This window comes from Arabidopsis thaliana, chromosome 5 (assembly GCF_000001735.4).
Source record: "Arabidopsis thaliana chromosome 5, partial sequence".
Taxonomy (NCBI): domain Eukaryota; kingdom Viridiplantae; phylum Streptophyta; class Magnoliopsida; order Brassicales; family Brassicaceae; genus Arabidopsis; species Arabidopsis thaliana.
Window position 1 is genome coordinate 22093724 of NC_003076.8, and position 20528 is coordinate 22114251.

A 20528-nucleotide genomic window follows, 5' to 3' on the forward strand; every position below is an offset into this window, starting at 1 on the left:
ATGAGGAACGCCCATTGTGGCTGCTTTTATCTCCTCTAAAAGCCTTCTTAGAAAACAACAACAACAACAGCTCCAACTTCCTCCGTACCAAATTCTTTTAAAATAAAATAAAATTTTCAAATGATTACTTTCTTTGCCACTCTACTTTTTTATACGTTCAGTCGTTTTACGTTTTCTTTTAAAAATTAAAGGCGAGTACATAACGTTAAAGCTGCTAATGATGATTTTTGGATTAACCTATAGAAATTCATGTAAAAAGTGGTTGACGAAAACTAAAAAAGGACATTTTTAATGGAAAATTGTAAACTTAAGCTAAAATGCAAATTTAGCAAGATTAGAGTATCATTTGCTAATGCTGGTATCCCTAAAATGCAAAACTACGAACGGAAAAAAAGATGAGAAACCCTAAAATGCAAAATACAAACAAACATAAACTAAAATGCAAAATCAAACTGAAAAGACGTACGATTTGCGTTCAAGAAAGCGTTAGGCGTTAAACGGACGGTGATCTAATACCTTGTGCCTAGAATGTTGGTTCGCCTGATTTAGTATAAAGGAGTATATCACGTGATACTAGATGAGACGACTTTAGGAGGTGTAACAAATTAAACTGTCCTATAAAGGTAACACGAGAATTACAACACTTGTTGTAGTTATCATGAAGACAAAATCTCGCATCATTCGATATTCTTTTAATCTCTAACTCCTCTTCCTCAGCCGGATCCTTCTTTTTTTCTTCAGTCGGATCCTTCTTCTTTTCCTCAGCCGGTTCCTTCTTCTTTTCCTCAGTAGGATCCTTCTCCTCTTCCTCAGTCGGATCTTTCTTCTTTTCCTCAGTCAAATCCTTCTCCTCTTCCTCAGCTCGATCCTTCTCTGGTTGTGTCTTCTTCAGCTTATTTTCCACCTTTGTCTTATACGTTAGATCCTTGAGATCCTTCGCATCCTTCAATGCCTGCTTCCTCTTCTCATTTTCTAACCTTTTTTGCTCATTAGTTTTTCTTCGGAAAGTTTCCATAGCATCGTTAGCTTCTTCGTTACTCTGCAGGGTTTCCTCCCTTAGCTTCTTATTTGCAGCATCAATGGCTTCGGCCAAAGCCTGAACAATCTTATCATCAGCACTTGAATTAGATGGATGTTTCCCTAGACCTAGAACACGGAACAGATTGGAGAAACAAGTTTTCATATATTTTTAGATCTTTTTAGAGAAATGAGAAAGATAGAGAGAAATTGTTTTATTTTAGAGAGACAAGAAATATAGAGATAAATAATCGTATACAGTAAGTGTGTATTTATGGGAGTATGTCACGTGATACTAGATGAGACGACTTTGGGAGGTGTAACAAATTAGACTGTCCTATAAAGGTAACGCGAGAATTACAACACTTGTTGTAGTTATCATGATGACAATATCTCCCATCAGTCGATATTCTTTTAATCTCTAAATATTCAGATGATGCTCTGTCTCTGTTTCGAATTCCATATAAACAAACAAATAATTAAGAATCAATAAAACAATCAACTTCAGTCTTCAGCCTATGAAGTATTTTTTCTGTTTCTTGTTTCTTTTATGATATATGACTATCTTATATATATAGTAACATTAATGTCCTTGATGACATATTTGCTAATTTTGAATTATACAGTAATTATAGTCCTTTTATTTATTTATACAATATTAGAGTATAGTTTAAAATTCTTACATTTAATTTGAAAAATTCTCATAAGGTCTCTCTATTCACATTTAAAGTTATAGTCTTTCACAACTTTTATCCAGATTTCACATTTATTTTATGCTGTTAAAATATTTATTTTCAATTATAATCAATCCACAATATTCTTTTATCACAACATGTTATAATACGTTGGGTTTGTATTAAATCGTTAAAGAAACGTTAAGTGTCAACGAACCACATCCTTAATTGAGAAGATTGACTGAGACGTAGAAGCGTGTTGTCTAGCATTCCTCTGTTTAGCATTCATCTGTTTCCAGTCTCTACAAGGGAGTACAAATTAAAATCTCGGAATTTTGTTTCCAACTTGCCCCAAGACTATCACTACAAAACCGTTTTGGTTAAGTGGTATGGTGAGAATGCAAACAAAAGCTGTAATGGTGTTCAAACTTGATGAAGAAGGAAACGCTTTTTACACTCAAGACATTGGGGATCTCTACATTTTCATCTCAAGGTCTGAACCTTTCTGTGTCCCGGCTAGCTCCTTTCCCGGCATGTTCTCTAACTTCGTTGAGCTCTTGGATGTTAACGAAAACGTTACTGTCGATCTGTCTGATTACTCCATGAATGGTGGATTTGGTTATTTCGGTGCACCAGCCCACATCCCACCTCAAAAACTAGACTAGTTCCATCTCAATCTCGCCAAGCAATAGACTAGTAGTAGTACACTATATTCCACTGTTACAACATGTTAACTATGTACCGGTTCTTAAATTAATTAGCTAATGACGTGTATGCTGTTTATGCGTTTGTTTGTTCCCTCATGTCAAACCATTACATTAGCTAATGACTTGTATGCTATTTATGCGTTTTTTTTGTTCCCTCATGTCAAACCATTCTCGTTGGTGTTAACATCTCAAGCCAATTGTCTCATTGAGTTTGTCAAGTTCTTGTATTGTATTTTCCCAGCCAATGCTTGGATTTCTAAGAGGCTGTTTCAGCTTTCTCTTCTAGAATCTATAGTTTTCGCGACCCAGTGGTTTTAGTTAAAGTGCTTTGAAGCCAAAACTAGGTGTTTTCAAGAATGGGGATACTGAAATTTGGACCGTGTCATGTTAGGAAGACTTGCTATAAGTACATAGAGGTTAGTGTGACCATTTCACCTCTTGGAATGTGAGTTTATCTGACTGTCTAGTGTTTGTGATGTAGAAGTCCATTATTCTTGTCTGTGTATCAGTCTAAACTAGATACTCAAAGGAACATTACATTTGCAAGAATATAGATTTGTACCAAAGAGCATTAGGATTAATCAAAATAGGACTACTGAGAACTGAAGGGACAGATTTGATGTCCATTGTTTGATCCGTGCCTCTCACAGTTGAACTTGTTTGTCAAATCAAGTTAAATTGTTTGTGAATTTAGCGTTGTATTATATGTGAGATCTATAGGTATATTTGTCATATGGTTTTCCGTATATTCATGCCCTGTTTCTGATTAAACAAACACTGAATCCAAAAAAAAAAAAATGATGTAAAAGGAAGAAATTTCTTGTACATATCCGCCGCGTGAAAAGATGTAAAATCCGATAATTATAGTCATCTACTCTAAATTTGCAAAAGAAATTAGACCTAATAACCAAACAAGTTTTACGAATTACCAAACATTTTTGTTTCTTTGGTTGTTTCATTTTTCTTTTTCTTTTGGAGAAATCCATCTTTCATAACTTCAATCCTTAGATTTACCTAAATTCCAACAAGTCAAACCAAAACCATAAATCAACCAAATCTTTATTTGATGTTACCATGTAACTAAATTCTAAAATACCAGTCTTTATTAAAGAAACGTATAATCCTTCTTCTTCCTAAAAGGGGTTCATTAATCATACAACTCCTTCATGTTTAATGCAGAAACCACTCAACACTCATTCATATTACATAACCCAAAGAAATTCATCAACATTGTCATAGCTAAAGAAAGAACACACATTCAACACTCCTCTGAACATTCCGCTAACACCCCTACTTGCTTTGTGTACCTTATTAATTCCAAAAACATGAAGAAGATAATCAAGAGACAGGTAGACCATATAAGCTTACAGATATCGTTGATGTGAGTTTTATATTACCTAGAAGAGAAGAGGGTGATATATTACTTAGATCCCACGAATCATCACTCATCTGTGACAGAAATACAGGAACAAAAAAGGAATAAGACATTGTCATTTGGTCAGATCATAGATATATCTACTGGAATAACACTTTATTCACAACACACATTTCACTGTTCGAAGATACACAGAGAGGGATCACTTAAAATATCATGCAGATTATACATTGCTAGTCGTGATGCAGTATGGTGGAGATAACAAATGTAACCTATAGATAATAGCCTTTTTACCTTATCAGTGTACATTCAGATCTTTTTACAAATTCACTAGGTAGCTCCGATCTTGTAACGTATACCAAATGCTCCAGAACTAACACCAGTGACTATCTTACAGAAGAAGCAATCTACGAAACTCAGTAACTTTATTTGACAAGTTTTCATCTGAACTTGTCATAAAAGTAAGAAGGTAGTGCCTACATCTCAGTTAGATTTGATATCTAAACATTACCCAAGAGTATAGATAAAAAAAATTTTGGCATGTTAACCAGATTCTTCCTACATATTCCCATTCTTTCCTAAATTTTCCTCTGTTAACATTGTAACCTTTCCTAGTCTGGACCAAAGCAAACAACAACAAAAAGTATAATTGAAGCTTCCTTTTTAGAACTACTGCACTATTTGATTTTCAATGTTTCATACAACAACAAGTATACAGTCACCAACTTACGAAATGAGGGGTTATAGAAGACATAATTTCTTATCTGCCTTTTCCCAAGTCAAGAATCATAATACTTGGATGCTAATGATACTTAATGTTGCCTCAAACTAAACCGAACAGAGGAAAAATAAATCAAACAAACTCACTTAGAAAAGTTTATCTTCAAGGGTCAAAAGAAACTTTCCTCTGGACTAGAGTACTTTTAATCTAAAGTCTAAACGCAATCAATGGGTAGTGTAAACAATGCAAGAAATAGAACGATGTCGGCGCTTCTTTGTCCCATGTGTAGGGGAACAATAATCTTCTAACATATATTACAGCAAATTAGCCATAACCACCAAAAATTATGATATATACTATACAACTAACTTCAGTAAATAGAAACAGTTTCGGCAGATGAAGAAGATATATACAAATTCATAGAACGAATACACTAAAGCTAGGAAATCATCTATGTACATGACCATCATCCTCAATTTTCGGGTAAGCAAGGCAATGAACATGGACAGCATTTCTCACTAAATCGACAAAATCATCTTAGTTCAGCTATAAAAGGATCTCATTTTCCTGTGCTACCATCTATGGCAATCTTTTTCACAACATATTCACGTGATCACAAAATTCACAACACTCACTACACTACTGAATCTAAATCTGACACATCAACAGAAACATCCATGAAAAAAATAACAACGAAAGCAGCTTATCTAATCAATCACTGAATCACATAGAGATAGAGATAATTGATCCCTGACCTTTGATGTGTTCATGATGAGCAGAAGCAGAAGCAGCAACAACATCTCCATCATCATCTCCACCAGACTTGACAGTAACAATAGGCACAGGTCCATCACGATCATCAGGATATCTAACCACAACAACAGGACAAACACAGTGATGAACACAGTAATCACTAACAGAGCCAAGCTTGCCATCACTTCCTCTTTTTTTCTCAGCACCAAAACCTCTACTTCCCATAATCACAGCACTAAGACCAAGCCTCTCAATCTCAAGACATAATCTCTCTCTCATATCATGATCTTTCACTATATGGATCTTATAAGGAAACCCTAACTCCTTCAACGGTTTAGCTAGATCCGCAACTTTTGTTGAAGTAAAAGCATCAAAATCCTCTTGACTAGGTTGAGGTTGAGCGTTTGGATCTTCAATTTGAGTTTTCAGAGGGAGAGGTCCCCAATCGGCACCGAAGAGGACGGAGGTTGGAGAAACGTGGAGAAGAACAACGGCGTCTCCGGGACGGATGTAGTGATCTACAGCCCAACGAACGGCGAAAGAGCTTTCTTCGGAGAGATCAACTGCGACTCCGATTTTACGACGAGCTCCGGCGGTTGGTGTTGGAGTTGCGGCGGAGGAGGGAGTAGATGAGGAGTGGTGATGGTGAGAGTGACGTGGAGATGGAGGGTGATGGATCTTGATGTTTGGAAGCTGTGGATGATCGGAATCTGCTGGATTCATGATTTTTTTCAGATGTTGTTTTTGTTCGTCGGAAAGTGGGAGTGAGGGAGGTTTCTCTTAACGGAGAAGAAAGAAGCGTTGTTTTTGTTTTTTTAATAGAACATTAGACTGCATGCCGTTATTTATATACAAAGACGACAAGCATTCTAATATAGATGTAGTTAATAGAAGGAGTGATCCAACGGTCAGGATCAAATCTGAGCGCCATAGTTTTGAAGAAGACGATTCACTAGATCTCCGGCGTCGGTGATTTCCTCCACTTCCTTTTCTGGCAGCTAGAAGACGAAACCTCACTCAAATTCTGATCTCTTTGTATAATTCGATCGAGTTATTCGTATGATTCGTATAGATCGGTGACTCAGATGGCGAACTACTTGGCTCAGTTCCAGACGATTAAGAATTCCTGCGATCGTCTCGTCGCCGCCGGTGAATTTCTCCCCAATTTTTTTCAAATGTGTACATTTCTAGGGGTTTTGTTTCTCTACGATTGCTGCATTCGATTAGGATCTTATTTCTCCTTTTTTTTTTCTGCCACATTTTGCGATGTCATAGCTATATATTAGTGGAAAGTTTCTCAATGTAGGTGAAGGATCAAATCAGATGATATGAATCTGTTAGGTTGTTGGTTGGTCAGGTTATACTCATGAATGAAGCTAAAAGTGCTTAGAAATGAGCATCCATTCCTGAAGGGAACTGATCATGATGATTTCTTTTGTTTCTGATCTTAAACTCTACTTGTTCGTTAGTATTAAGATGTCTTCTCTTTATATTGTTCCCGTTGCTCGTTGTAATAGTGGTTGCTTGCATATTCTTTTACAGTGGAAGATGTGTGTGATCTGTGGCCTACAGTGAAAGGTTTATTTGAAGAACATCAGCCATTAAAAAGAGCATTCTTGACTAACAAGACTCGAAATCCGGTTTTTGTTGAGAACTTGCCGGTTGAATTCATATTAACTACAGACGCGAGGCTTCGTAGTCGATTCCCGCAGGAGCAGTATTTGTTCTGGTTTCGAGAACCATACGCAACTATAGTTCTTGTCACATGTGAGGTACTTGCTTGTTGATATGATGATATGTGTTTTTTTTTTCTGTATCAATCTTGGCAGTGGAGAGTAGTCACGTGCCAAAATATGAAACAAAGATGATGTGCTTGATGATATTCGTTTCTGTTTTCCTTTTCTATAAGAGATAAGAACCTATGTTTAGATAGTAGGTACCGTTTCTAATGTATATGGTTTCTGGATTAGGTTAGATTTATCACTTATGTGGTTCGACAATTTTTGTTCTTCTAGCTTTTCTGAGTATACCTTTGACCTTGCAGGATCTTGATGAGTTTAAAAACATTCTCAAACCACGTCTGAAATTAATTGTTCAGAATGATGAGAGGGAATGGTTTATTGTATTTGTATCTAAAGCTCATCCAAGTAATGATCAAGCAACTAAAAATGTCAAGAAAGTATATGCGAAGCTTGAAGTTGACTTCAGTTCAAAAAAGAGAGAAAGGTAAGCTATGCAGATTGGACTGTGTTTATGTTTTTTTGCTCTGATACAAGCAGGCACGAACCGAAAAAATACCATGCCAGATTCCTAATGAGACTTGATTGCTCCTACTATAGTTCTAACATAAATAGATTAGGTTAAACAGTTTGCACGATTGCAATCACTCATATTTTTGCTAGATGCATAAACTAAACCCATTTAGCAGTAATCACTCATTTAAAGGAAGTTATCTTTAAGTTATATACTTATGGAAATGCAGACGGGATAAACGCTAAAACACCTTTTTATTTACTTGATCAGTTTTACTTCATTTATGCATGCCATACATAGTCTTCATATGATAATTTTTGCAATGCTTTTAAGGTGCTGTAAGCTGGATGTACATGGCCCTGAAGGAAATTTTTGGGAGGACCTTGAATTAAAGATTACCGAGTGCATCAGGAATACCTTGGATAGGCGCGCACAATTCTACGAGGATGAGATACGCAAGCTCAGTGAGCAGCGGTTTATGCCAATATGGAACTTTTGTAACTTTTTCATCCTGAAGGTTAGCTCTCTTCTCAATTTGTGAATGGAAAGTGACATGTGACTTCTACGCAAATGAATAAAATGGTTTAAAATCCTGTTTCTTCCTTTTTGTAGTTAGATTTTATACTTTTTTAATAAAGTCTCTGATGGAGATTTATGTGCCCCTTTTGTTTCTTCCATAGAAGTATGAAAATAATCCCCAAGCTTAGAAATCAACATTGGTCCTTGCAGTCACATTTGATGAAACTTTTCTCATTTTCTTAAAGGTCATAATGTTCTATGCTGTCTCAGGAAAGTTTGGCTTTCATATTTGAGATGGCTCATCTTCATGAAGATGCATTACGTGAATATGATGAACTAGAGCTCTGCTATTTGGAAACAGGTTCTTTTCCTACCTCTATATCTCTCTCTTGCAGATCCGTGGCAGCAAAAATTTCATGTTTTGTCTATTTGTTATATTTTATATTCTTAGGTTTTGACAAACCTGACATGTATCTTTATCTCTTAAAGCATTTGGGATCAGTATTCATCCAACAAACTGATTTCTTTTTTCAAGTTTTTTTTTTCTGAACAAATAATCTATCATGCATCACCTTCAATGCAGTTAATATGCCTGGGAAACAGAGGGATTTTGGAGGATTCGACGGTGAAGATGACCAAGCTGTGCTGCTGAAACCAGGAAGCAAACCATTGACACAGATTGTGCAAGATGATTCTTTTAGAGAATTCGAGTTTAGACAGTATCTCTTTGCCTGTCAATCTAGGGTTGGTGCACACAAGAGACATCATATCGATCACAGTGTCCTTTTCTCCTTTCAAAACTGTAGCTTTACTTTTACAACCTTTTCATTAGCTTACCTCTATGTGGTTCTTTGCAGCTGTTGTTCAAGTTGAATCGTCCATTTGAAGTTGCATCTAGGGGATATTCTTTTGTTATTAGTTTTGCAAAGGCCTTGACCCTTCATGAGGTAGCCTATACTGTTACTAAAGAAACGCTTATCTTACTTTTGGTTAGTTGATTTGACCGACCTTATTTCCTCTCTTCTTTTGATATTTTTGTAGAGTGTACTGCCCTTCTGTATGCGAGAAGTTTGGGTAATTACTGCATGTTTAGCGCTGATCGAAGCAACTGCTTCTCATCACCATGATGGCGTTGTTGCACCTGATATTGAGAAGGAATTTTTCCGTCTTCAGGGTGATCTCTATTCACTTTCACGGGTTAAGGTAGAAATCTGCTTGCTTTCAAAATATGTACAATGAACAAAACTTCCTATTTGCTGACATCCTCTTTCAATTATTGACTGGAATTTGAACCGAGGTCTCTGTTGAGTAATTTCTTTTGAGTTGATATTGCATTTGTCTGTGTCATAGTTCGGTAATTGTCTTATGTGATGTCTACTAGTTTCTTCATGTCCAATCACTTAAAAAGTTTTTTTGTTGGTTGCATATAACTACAATATGAAAATTATTTTCAAGTGCTTATACCCATTGAAATGCCTTTATGTCATGGCAGTTCATGAGACTTGGATATCTGATAGGATATGGAACAGACATCGAAAAGAGTCCACTGAACAGGTACGGGTCTATTTTTGTTATAGCATGTGCGTTACCTGTTATATAGAAGTATTAATTCTCCAATGACTTCCCGTAGAGAAAGGATTACGCAATTAGTGAGGAATTATATGTGTCACTTTAAATAAACAGAGCAAGTCTTTCTTTGCTGAAAAAAGCATGTCGATTTTTCTTTCTCTTTGGGAGGCTATGCTGATGATGTTTAGTAGTAACTCCTACCCATTTTATGGACAGTGCTTGTCTCAGTATGCTGCCTTGGCCAAAACCGGCTGTCTGGCCATCTCTTCCACAAGATGCTTCCTCGGAGGTGCTTGAAAAAGAAAAGGTATAATATACATATGCTGCGTGAATGTGTTATCTATCTGATAGCATTGTTATTGAAGCCAATCATGCTTTTAGATTCGAGCTAAGAGTTAGCTGTACTTGCATGGCCTCTAGTGGACACTGACATAATACCAGGGTATTGTTTGTAAATGTATTATATGCGAGATTTAGGGCTGCGTAACTATATTTACCATCTGTTTCGTTTTTCTTTTATAATACTTATCTCCTTTTTTTGGTAAAAGACTATTCTTCAAGCAACTTCAAGGACCAAGCACTTTGGTATTCAACGGAAAGCCTTACCTCTTGAACCATCTGTCCTTCTACGTGTGGCTAACAGAAGAAGGGCTTCTCTTTCAACCGGAAATATTCCTGAAATGTTTGATGGGCGCCCAAGTTTTACTGAAGGGTAATGAAATTTGTAAAATTCTTTTCTTTAGCCCTTCTTGTTTTCAAATTTGTTAGTACTTTAATCTCATATATCTTCGAAGTTTCCAGGAAGTATTGCAAATCATCACCTTCTGTTATAAGGAACTAAAATGATATCTTTATAAATTTCGACAGATCAGGTTTAGAAGCGTCTCCGAGAACACCTTCATCACTTAAAGTACAAGCACCTCCCATGTCAAGAACAAATTCTTCACCAGGAAATTTTGAGAGTCCCCTAGATAGGCCTATGAGGCTTGCTGAAATTTTTGTTGCAGCTGAGCACGCTCTACGACTTACCATTTCAGATCATGATTTGTTGAAGACATTGTCATCTATTCAGGATTTCGAGGTAGCCTGCTAATACCATTTACATAAGGACAATGAAGCTTCTGATTTTATGCTGCTCTTTATTCTAGCTTCTCATGTATATAAATTTTGTTGTGGCAGAATAAATATCTTAACCTAACCAAAGGTGCTGCCGAAAACTATCACCGTTCCTGGTGGAAGAGACATGGAGTCGTTCTCGATGGGGAAATTGCAGCTGTCTGCTTCAAGCACGGAAAATATGATTTGGCTGCAAACTCTTATGAAAAAGTTTGTGCCCTTTATGCGGGTGAAGGATGGCAAGATTTACTGGCAGAAGTCTTGCCTAATTTAGCACAGTGTCAAAAGATTCTTGATGATCAAGCTGGGTACATGTCATCTTGTGTTAGACTACTTTCGTTGGATAAAGGATTATTCTCGTCCAAGGAGCGGCAAGCTTTTCAGTCCGAGGTTGTTACTCTTGCACACAGTGAAATGAAGAACCCAGTTCCCTTAGATGTGTCATCATTGATCACATTTTCTGGAAATACTGGCCCTCCACTTCAGTTGTGTGATGGAGACCCTGGGAATCTATCTGTTACTGTGTGGAGTGGCTTTCCTGATGATATCACCCTTGATTCGCTTAGTCTTACCTTGGTAGCCACCAACAACACTGACGAAGGCGGCCAGGTTTGCCTCCATTAGACATGACTTTTCTCGTTCTTTTCTTCAATTAATTTCACGTTCTTAAGAACTTTGTATATGGACTGGCTTTCAGGCTTTAAAGAGTTCCGCTGCAACTGTGCTAAACCCCGGAAGGAATACTATCACTTTTGCTCTGCCTCCACAAAAACCCGGTTCCTATGTCTTGGGAGTTGTTACTGGCCAGATTGGGCGCTTGAGATTCAGGTCTCATAGCTTTTCGAAGGGTGGTCCTGCAGATAGTGACGACTTCATGAGTTATGAGAAGCCAACCAGACCTATCCTGAAGGTAGAAAATCATTAATTACATGCATGAGTAGTGATACTCTTGTGGACACTTGTTTCCTTCGTTGATACGGTATACATTTTGTTCTTAGGTTTCCAAACCAAGAGCTCTGGTTGATCTTGCTGCAGCTGTATCTTCTGCTCTGCTAATAAATGAAGCCCAGTGGATTGGTATCATAGTACGTCCTATTGCTTACTCACTTAAAGGCGCGATCTTGCACATTGATACTGGTCCAGGGCTAAAGATTGAAGACTCGTATGGAATTGAGATGGAGAGATACATGGACGCAGATTGTGATACTGGTGCATCAAAAGCTGAGGTTTTTGTTGAAGATAGTCCTGTCTCTTCAAAACGGGATTCAGAGGTGCTTAATCTTTGCGATGGTAAAATAGTGTTCTCAGATTGGGCTAGCAATGTGAGTTCTATTCTTTGGGTCCCTGTTCGTGCCTTGAGTGAGAAGCTTGCTAGAGGGTCATCATCAGGTTTGCAGCAAACAATGATTTTTTGATTATTATGACATGTTTGTGTCACATCCACTGGCCAATGATCATATTTCTTTTGCGTTAACAGTCACTCCGCTGAAACAAGATATTTTAGAGGGAATGAGAACTGTAGCTTTGAAACTTGAATTTGGGGTTCATCATAACCAGATATTTGAGAGGTATTTCTTCCTTGTTGTGGCAAATCTTGATTATCGTTTTTCCACATCAATCAGAGGTTTGACCTGACTCAAACAGTTCTTTTCCTAATCATATGTCTCCTGATTTTGTTATGTGAGCAGAACCATAGCTGCACATTTTACCGATCCCTTTGATGTGACCACAAGGGTGGCAAACAAATGCAATGATGGCACTTTGGTCTTGCAGGTAATCAACTTTAGCTCCTAAAAATTTAAGAATCTTATCCTTAACCTCTCTGTTCCCTCAATCTTATTCACATCCACCCAAGATTGTCAATGAACTCATTTCTATCTACAGGTTATGTTACACTCCCTCGTCAAGGCGAACTTGATAGTTCTTGATGTTTGGCTTGATCTTCAAGATGGATTTATTCATGGACAAAATGATGGAAGACCGACTTCAACGTTCTTTCCGCTTGTCGTGTCTCCAGGATCTAGAGCAGCAGTCGTGTTCAGTATATGCCTAGACAAGAGTATGTCATCAGGTATTCCTATCCAACGGTTAATATGACTCAGATTTTTACTTTATATCTTACTTTCAGCCATCTGAAGCTATTTATTATTTCAGAACAAAACCTATTCTAGTATAGATTTGGCCAGAAAGCTCGATAGGCTTAGGAAGATCCACTTGATATAAAGTGTCAAACCCCTGAACCCTGTCTTGTTCTATTCTTCCATACCTCGTTTCGGTAGGCTTATCTAGTTTGCTCAAATCTTAGTTTCTGTGAACTATAAACTATAAAGCATACAAGTATCAGTATCAGGATGCGTTATGTCGAATTATGCAAGTATTTGGGTGATTGCCTTTTACGTGTGGCTATAAAGCATACAATGCATATGAAAACAGAGAAATAGAAGTTTTATTAACTACAAACTAACTAATTGTTCGTACGACAGAAGGGAAAGATTTGCAGCTACCAGAAAGCATTCTGAATATCAAATATGGAATCCATGGGGATAGAGCAGCTGGAGCACACAGGCCAGTGGATGCAGATCACTCTGAAACTGATACTGAAGGGAGAGATTTGGTGTTCAAGAGTGCTATTGTTTTGCAGCGTCCAGTACTTGATCCTTGCCTCACAGTTGGATTCCTCCCACTTCCTTCTGATGGGCTTAGGGTCGGGAAACTTATCACCATGCAGTGGAGAGTGGAAAGGCTTAAAGAACTCAAAGAAAGTGAAGCCGTGGAACAACAACATGTAAGTGATGTCCATATCGAGCTACTCGATATAGCTTCTTCCTATCTATTGAAACTATATATTACTTTAAAATATCGGCATGTTCATCAAAATTTGTTGTTTTATTTACACAAGGATGAGGTGTTATATGAAGTCAATGCAAATTCGGAGAATTGGATGATCGCTGGTAGGAAGAGAGGCCATGTCTCTCTCTCAGAGGAGCAAGGTAAGTAATCTTTTCTTCTTCTCATTTGTTTTAGTGCAAGAAACAACAAATGATGATAATGTTCTTAATTTTGTTGGCTGGTTCCAATAAATACTACAGGTTCAAGAGTAGTAATCTCGATACTATGTGTCCCGTTAGTTGCGGGTTATGTCCGTCCTCCTCAACTCGGGTTGCCAAACGTAGAAGAAGCAAATGTAAGCAGCAATCCATCGGGTCCTCACTTAGTATGTGTCTTGCCTCCACTTCTCAGTTCTTCCTACTGCTTACCTGTCAAGTAATAGAATCTCACTCTATATTTTTTCCAAGAAAACATTTTTTCTGTATTTTTATTTTGTTTGCGATCAAAGAAATATCAGAGTATGGGATCATCAATGATGAGAGTGATTTTTCTTTTGTGACGATTTTATTTCCGACTTATGGATCTCATCTCGCAAACCTAGACTAACTCGAAGTCGACTACACTGACTAAACACGCAAGTGAAGCGGCTTACCAACATAAACGTACTACAAATGTATTTCCTTCTTCCAAAAAGCATTGCTGGCAATATAAACGTACTACAGATGTATTACCAATATAAATACTCTCTGCGTAATTAAGCTATCAGTAGACAATTGGCTTAAGATGTAGGCCAATTGTAACAGTGGAATCTAACTGCAATCGTGGAAAATGGAAACTGATCGACACCAATGAGAATAGTTTCACATGAGGGAACAAACAAATGCATACACAGCATACAGGTCATTAGCTAATGTAAAAGAACCCACGTACATAGTTAACATGTTGTAACAATGGAATATAGTTGTACTACTACAAGTCTATTGCTTGGCGAGATTGAGATGGAACTAGGCAAACCACTAGTCTAGTTTTTGGGGTGGAATACTGTAAGGTGCACCAAAACGAGCATTTCCACCGGTCATGGAGTAATCAGACAGATCGACAACAACGTTTTCGTTGACATCCAAGATCTCGACGCGGTTAGAGGACATGCCGGGAAAAGAGCTAGCAGGGACACAGAAAGGTTCAGACTTTGAGAGGAAAATGTAGAGATCCCCAATGTCTTGACTGTATACAGCGTTTCCTTTTTCATCAAGTTTGAACACCATCACAGTTTTTGTTTGCATTTTCACCATACCATTGATAGTCTTGCGTGCGGGTGCAGTTTTCCTGTACCACTTAACCAAGAATGTTTCACCAGCTGGGGACTCCACTAAGTGTTCGGTGATGCAGCAAAAATCCAAAAGCTCCCGTTTGGTCTTGGGAAGCTCGGGGAGTTTTCGGAATCGCAATCTCTGCAATACGGGATCGTGCTTGTGTCTGCGGAGATCCCATGATCCGATGATGTGGCCTCCAGATCCAGGAATGCGAAACATGTCGTATTTCTTGGAAAACATGACACGGGAGGAGAAGAAGCAGGGGTTTTCGATTCTGATGTTGGTCCAATCGGAGTGACTTCGAGCGGGTCTGCAAAAGCTGAGCTGAGGTCCCAAGAACTTGACAGCAACAACACAGTCTTCATCCTCGGGAGAAGAACATGACATGGCCACGTTGGTGATGATTTGGGTTTGACAATGAGGCAGAGTAACAAGAGGAGGCAGGCGAATGCTTCTCGGATCTGTATACGATGCATATGGGTTTAGATCATCTCGAAGACGCAGAATGCCGTCGTCCTTGTTCACAGTAGCTACCCATCCATGAGATGCCCCTATTGTTACAGTTGCATCATTATACACCACCAGCTCCATAGGCACCTTCTTTTCCAAATAAGTGGAGTCATCTTCATTAGCGTTAAAAATGATGAGTGTTCCAAAATACGGTCCACAACGACGAGCGCCGATTATGTTACAAGGAGGGCTTTGCAACAAAGACGATGATGAGAAGCCATTAGAGAGAAGTAGAGAAGACCTAACGGACGCAGGTTTCGAAAGGCAGAGCTTCGACAGCCGTCTGAGAAGCAGAGACATTGAATTGTTCACAGAAAAGTAAAACCCTAATTTGAAGAAATGGTTATTTTCAGCTAAAGTTAAAAACCCTAAAACCATTACATAATTAATATAGGGGAAATTGCCTTGTCCGCCAAGTTTTTGGATTACAAATTTTGCTTATCTTAGAAAAGCCTAAAGAGAAAAGAGTCGAGAAACACACCCGTACATCGGCCCTACAATTAATCCACTACCAATATCCAACGGTCACGATTGCTTACCCTCCCTCCCTCACTGCTTTACTACTAATGTTATTTACTTCATTAAAATCTCAACCACCGATCCAAAGTCCCTACTAACAACCAGTGGTATCGATTAAACCACGTGTCTTTTGCTATATATTTAATTTTCACTAACTTCCAATTTTCCAAAACGCTTAATAAAATCTCGGAATTTTGTTTTCAATAAATTGATCATTTGATGGGGGAGAACAAAAAGGGTTTTGGTTTTGTCTGAACAAAGTTTTAGGGTGCGCAAAATCTGGTTTTATAATTTAAATTAACTAATCAATCTCGATTCCAGCAAAAGAAGTTTATAAATTGGGACCAAACAACATGTTCCATTCTCGTCTTCTCTGTTTCATCTGACTTGTTATCTCAGCTTCATGGAATCCGTAATTAGATTGGTTTACCTGATTACTCTCCATCTTGGGCCACCCGTTTTCATTGTTGGGCTATTTGATTCCAAATTGGTTCTCCTTTTGATGTGTGTTGGGCTGCTTAGTTATTGGGCCGTTATTGGCTATGTGTAAAACATTACTGAATTTGTGATCCTTGTTGAGAATGTGAAACTAATAAAACATGAACCTTAAGCATGATTAGACAAAACACAAGTGAAGAGAAAAAGTGTAACTAGTTAAACTGAAACTCAAATTCCAGAAGTAACATAAGAAACAAAGATTCTGAAACATTGTTTTGCGACTTGTTGCTGAAATGTTGCATAAACCATGCTCTAGAACATTGATACATGACTCAAAGTCTCAAATTAGACAAAATAGCGTTTAAATCCTTTTCACCCTTATCCTCTCCTACTTCGTCTCTGTCGCCTCCTCCTCTTCCTCCTCATTTTCAGTCCCCTGCTCCTCCTTCTCCTTCTCCTCCTTCACTGGCTCCGCCCCTTCCTCCTTCACCGGCGATTTCGATTGATTTCTCTTATTCTTTCTTTCCCACTTCTTTTTCTCCTTCTTGAGTCTTGTTGCCCCCTTGTATTTCTCTCTTCCCTTTTGTAGATCAAGCTCAAATTGACGATCCACTTCAGTTTGGGTGAGACGACTGCTAGGTGATCCCACCTCCAAATTTTAAAATTCTTTTTTAAGATCAGAGAAGTTCTTGTAAGAGTGTTTTATCTTACCGTAGAAATTACGTATGTAATGAAATTTTGTGGTCTCGGCAATGAAACGATGACCCAGAACTTCACACTCTCCTCCTTTGCTCACCACATCTGGTGAAACCAACATCTTCTCCTCATGTTGCAAATGGTTAGCAACACCTTGAGCTCCAGATTTGACAAGTGTACTTATTTTGTACACGACACACCAAATGCATTTCATCATTCAAACTCTTAATGCGTTTAGTTAAGAACTTGAGACTCAAACTTTGGCATTATGATATAGAAAAATTGTTCATTTCCTCTAGAAACCTAAGATCTCCCAAGGTAATACATTTAACCTAATCAACATTCTCATCTCCTAATTATTTATTCATGTAATACAAACTAACTTAAAAAATCTCCACACTATTTTTCGTATTTTGAAGCCGGCTTAAATGATCGGTCTTTGAAAAGAGATACAATTATAATAGCATTGCTCATTATAATATCATTTCACTCAGTGCTAAAAGTAAACAAGTACTATTTAGTCAAACGTTTGGATCTTCTTCCTAATAGACACTTACAAGAACCTTTTCAGGTAAATAAAGCATAGTCAAATAGTACAAGAATTTGAACCCAAAAAAAAGACACAAGAATTAGATGCAAAGAGTGAGGCAGTGAGCAATACAGAAACTAAAAGAGTCAAAGCATAAGTAACACAAACAGCGGATTAAACAGAGGATTCATTACATACACTAAACTGAGTACAAAAGTGGAAGTAAAGAAACTGAGTCAAAAATTTAGATATTTTGTGTCGATTTTTACACAAATAAATTCGAACTTGTAAGGTAAATAAAGAGGATGATACAGTGAAAAGAAAATACCCCCACACCTGAACTTTAGTCCCCCTCATAGCATGCATTTAATTTTAATTAACTCTTTTCATTTCCTATTGATTCGTCACTCTCTTACGAAAAACAATAGTATTACACGTTTAAACAGTAGTACTAATTGGTTAGGATCTATTATCTATAAAAACATTTTTAACAGGGTCCGGTTATTATATTTGGAAAAAAGTACTAATGTTAATCGAATTAGCGGAAATATCTAATCTAAAGTTTTATCAATAAACTAAATGAACGAGAACAAATAAATACACATTGACAGTGACACTATGTACTAACTAAAGTAACTTCACTTCGTTTCCACACACACAAAAAAAAAAAAAGTAACTTCACTTCGTTTTCAAGCAAACAAAAAGGCTTCCACATAATCAACTGTTTATATTTGGTATAGCTAAATAGTGCATTAATATCCAATGTAATTTTCTAAGCTATCGTTTAACTATTCTCCAACAATTAATAAATATACTACCACCGTTACTTAAAATATGAAATATATATATGTTAAATCTCTTTTGAACGGTTAGTGTTATTTCAATCATAGTTTTGCAGTAAAATATAATGTTGGAAAAGAGAAATCTAGATACTAGTTCAAGTTGTTTGCACCTAGCTAAGCTAAGTTTCGTAATAATAATCCTGAAATTAAACATATAATCGATCTTTTGGTATATCGTTTTTATATCAATATGAGATATGTATCTATACTCTCTGCCGATCTTTGACATGGCCGCTTGGATTCACTATTTTCATTTTTCAAAGTATGAAATGAAATTATTATTGTATTTTGTAATTCCACGTCATTCACCAGAACCCGCTGACTAGATTTCTTAAACGAGACCATATGGCTCTTAACCATAAACGTAGAGACTCACTTCATATTTTTCTTGTTGTTGTCCACTAATTTTACGAACAAACAAATTAAACAATAGTGATTTATAACTTTACTAACTGGCAAAAAAAAAAAAAACATTACCCGGCGTCCAATAACTCCTCTGTCAATTTAAAGCTTAAGATGAAGAATAGAACAAAATGACACATGGAAACTTACTTTGAGTATTTTGTCTTGCACAAAATAATAACACAACGTGTACCATCTCAAACAACCAGACAAGAAAAGAACCACACGACTTAATTTGAGAAAAAAAATTCTCACTAATAGCAAAATTTTATATTATGAAATGAGATTATAGTAAACTTACGACTTTATAATCACCATAATCTGAAATATAAGATACAAATGGCATTGCTCATTATTAGTCATTCACTCAGTGTTTAAATAAACTACTACTATTGAGTCAAACATTTGGACTTTACTAAAGCATATAAACTAAAACTAAAAGGGTCAAAGCTTGTTTGACAAAAAAAAAAGGGTCAAAGCTTAAGATGAAGAAAATACAGCCCTGAAACTAAGGCCGAAGAAAAGCCTAACTGGGTATATGCCTATATGATACGTACAACATAGAGTCCAAATATTAATGGGCTTCTACAAAGATTAGATCCCAATGCGTGGGGCCAACTGGAATCGACAACATAAGAGAGATGTTGAAGGATAATCTTCACCCAACGTTGGAAGCTTAGAACATGATAAGAAGATCACGTGTTGCACCAAAACAATAGGTCATCGACCACCAACCTCGGCCACCTGATACTCCAATTCTGATGAAAGAAAATCGTCATCGCGAAACAATATCCGGCCAACGATTCTTTTGTTTTTCATCATTTATGTAAATATGGCTAAAAAGACATATAAAACAGATCGAACAAACTCAATCGGTTGCTAAATGATTTGGGATTTAACGAACAAAGTCCAACACTTTGATAATGAAGTGTTTATATGCATTAAACATGAATGTTAAACTCTAATAATGAAATAAAGAGACTCGTGGATTAATGCTTGGGGTTGACTTTTTGTATTTCTGACTTCGAAAGGAAGTTTAACTCAAAGGTGATGTCATCGTATCCGCAAGTATTTATCCAAGTGTAAACCTTAAATTAAAATTATGATCTCTAATTATTATATTCATATTTTAGTATTTTGAAGACGGCTTAAATGATCGGTCTTTGCAAAGAGATGCAATGAGAACCACATGTTTTCACTACTTTCATTCAATTTAAATAAATAAAATATCTGGTAGACATTCGCCGTCCAATTCTCTAACTACCATGAATTGAATTACTGTATACTGTATTTATCATATACGATCAAGAAACCAAAAACTTGGATCTTCTCATTTCTCACAAAACAAATAGATTCAAAATTAGAAATAAAACCAATTTATTTAGTTACATATAAATCATGAGAGCATCATTTTTTATTTTTTTGGAGCTTCGAACACGGTTTAGATACAAAAGACACGATGGGTTCAAAGCGTTTGACAAATAAATTTTTTTTAAAAAAACTTTAAAGGAGGACCCCATGGTACTAAATATCTTCTTTTTTCTAAGTCTTGACAACTTTTTTGTTTGATTCTTTTTAGTGGTCGTAGTTACAATTTACAAAGCTAACGGACATTCATACGTTATGTACTCTTCAGTTGTAACATCACAATGACACAGACACTTCTAGTTCTGGGAAGGCAAATAAAATTGACATCATAATAAATTTTGGTTTTGGCTGGTAATCCTTCTCACGTTATAAATTTAT

General features: G+C 36.9%; 6 protein-coding genes across 13 annotated transcripts; 2 read left to right on the forward strand and 4 right to left on the reverse strand.

The window, feature by feature from the left end:
* Positions 1-523: 523 nt before the first annotated feature.
* On the reverse strand, positions 524-1183 carry AT5G54410 (uncharacterized protein; the record flags this gene model as incomplete). The annotated part of the gene is made up of 1 exon (NM_124821.1): positions 524-1183. The coding sequence occupies one exon, from the start codon at positions 1181-1183 to the stop codon at positions 524-526; it is 660 nt and encodes a 219-aa protein (NP_200252.1).
* An 897-nt stretch (positions 1184-2080) lies between these two features.
* AT5G54420 (hypothetical protein (DUF295)) lies at positions 2081-2356 on the forward strand (the record flags this gene model as incomplete). The annotated part of the gene is made up of 1 exon (NM_124822.1): positions 2081-2356. One exon carries the CDS (start codon positions 2081-2083, stop codon positions 2354-2356), a length of 276 nt encoding a protein of 91 aa, NP_200253.1.
* An 840-nt stretch (positions 2357-3196) lies between these two features.
* On the reverse strand, positions 3197-6128 carry PHOS32 (Adenine nucleotide alpha hydrolases-like superfamily protein). 6 transcript variants are annotated; one of them, NM_001345084.1, is made up of 3 exons: positions 5250-6128; positions 3796-3847; positions 3197-3412 (listed from the first exon to the last, which is right to left on the reverse strand). In NM_001345084.1, exons 1-2 carry the CDS (start codon positions 5968-5970, stop codon positions 3840-3842), a joined length of 729 nt encoding a protein of 242 aa, NP_001332519.1. In that variant the 5' UTR covers positions 5971-6128; the 3' UTR covers positions 3197-3412; positions 3796-3839. The 6 variants fall into 6 exon arrangements, with proteins under 6 accessions (NP_001332519.1, NP_568808.1, NP_001332522.1 ...); NM_124823.4 differs by having other exon boundaries at positions 3197-3705; NM_001345083.1 differs by having other exon boundaries at positions 3197-3705; positions 3796-4159.
* On the forward strand, positions 6041-14126 carry CLUB. Of its 3 annotated transcripts, none has more exons than NM_124824.7 (21): positions 6041-6396; positions 6790-7019; positions 7292-7473; positions 7834-8017; positions 8290-8380; positions 8603-8763; positions 8877-8966; positions 9061-9222; positions 9512-9573; positions 9805-9895; positions 10137-10300; positions 10456-10669; positions 10768-11313; positions 11402-11614; positions 11703-12093; positions 12182-12272; positions 12393-12477; positions 12589-12775; positions 13188-13489; positions 13604-13694; positions 13794-14126. In NM_124824.7, exons 1-21 carry the CDS (start codon positions 6333-6335, stop codon positions 13970-13972), a joined length of 3780 nt encoding a protein of 1259 aa, NP_200255.5. In that variant the 5' UTR covers positions 6041-6332; the 3' UTR covers positions 13973-14126. The 3 variants fall into 3 exon arrangements, with proteins under 3 accessions (NP_200255.5, NP_001331320.1, NP_001331319.1); NM_001345087.1 differs by having other exon boundaries at positions 6108-6396; positions 12589-12763; positions 13794-14110; NM_001345088.1 differs by lacking the exons at positions 13188-13489; positions 13604-13694; positions 13794-14126 and adding an exon at positions 12859-13175 and having other exon boundaries at positions 6146-6396.
* A 423-nt stretch (positions 14127-14549) lies between these two features.
* On the reverse strand, positions 14550-15656 carry AT5G54450 (hypothetical protein (DUF295); the record flags this gene model as incomplete). Its single annotated transcript, NM_124825.1, has 1 exon — positions 14550-15656. The coding sequence occupies one exon, from the start codon at positions 15654-15656 to the stop codon at positions 14550-14552; it is 1107 nt and encodes a 368-aa protein (NP_200256.1).
* A 1045-nt stretch (positions 15657-16701) lies between these two features.
* On the reverse strand, positions 16702-17226 carry AT5G54460 (wound-responsive protein-like protein; the record flags this gene model as incomplete). Its single annotated transcript, NM_124826.1, has 2 exons — positions 16702-16925; positions 17025-17226. The coding sequence occupies 2 exons, from the start codon at positions 17224-17226 to the stop codon at positions 16702-16704; spliced, it is 426 nt and encodes a 141-aa protein (NP_200257.1).
* Between the last annotated feature and the right edge of the window lie 3302 nt (positions 17227-20528).

What these genes read in the sequence shown, in the direction of transcription:
- PHOS32 (NM_001345083.1), bottom strand. Translation starts at nt 5,970, where the DNA reads ATGAATCCAGCAGATTCCGATCATCCACAGCTTCCAAACATCAAGATC. An exon ending in TCATCATGAACACATCAAAG is followed by an intron (nt 4,160 to 5,249) that starts GTCAGGGATCAA and finishes TCTGTAAGATAG; the next exon opens with TCACTGGTGTTAGTTCTGGA.
- CLUB (NM_124824.7), top strand. Translation starts at nt 6,333, where the DNA reads ATGGCGAACTACTTGGCTCAGTTCCAGACGATTAAGAATTCCTGCGAT. An exon ending in AGTTCAAAAAAGAGAGAAAG is followed by an intron (nt 7,474 to 7,833) that starts GTAAGCTATGCA and finishes AATGCTTTTAAG; the next exon opens with GTGCTGTAAGCTGGATGTAC. An exon ending in ACACTGACGAAGGCGGCCAG is followed by an intron (nt 11,314 to 11,401) that starts GTTTGCCTCCAT and finishes ACTGGCTTTCAG; the next exon opens with GCTTTAAAGAGTTCCGCTGC.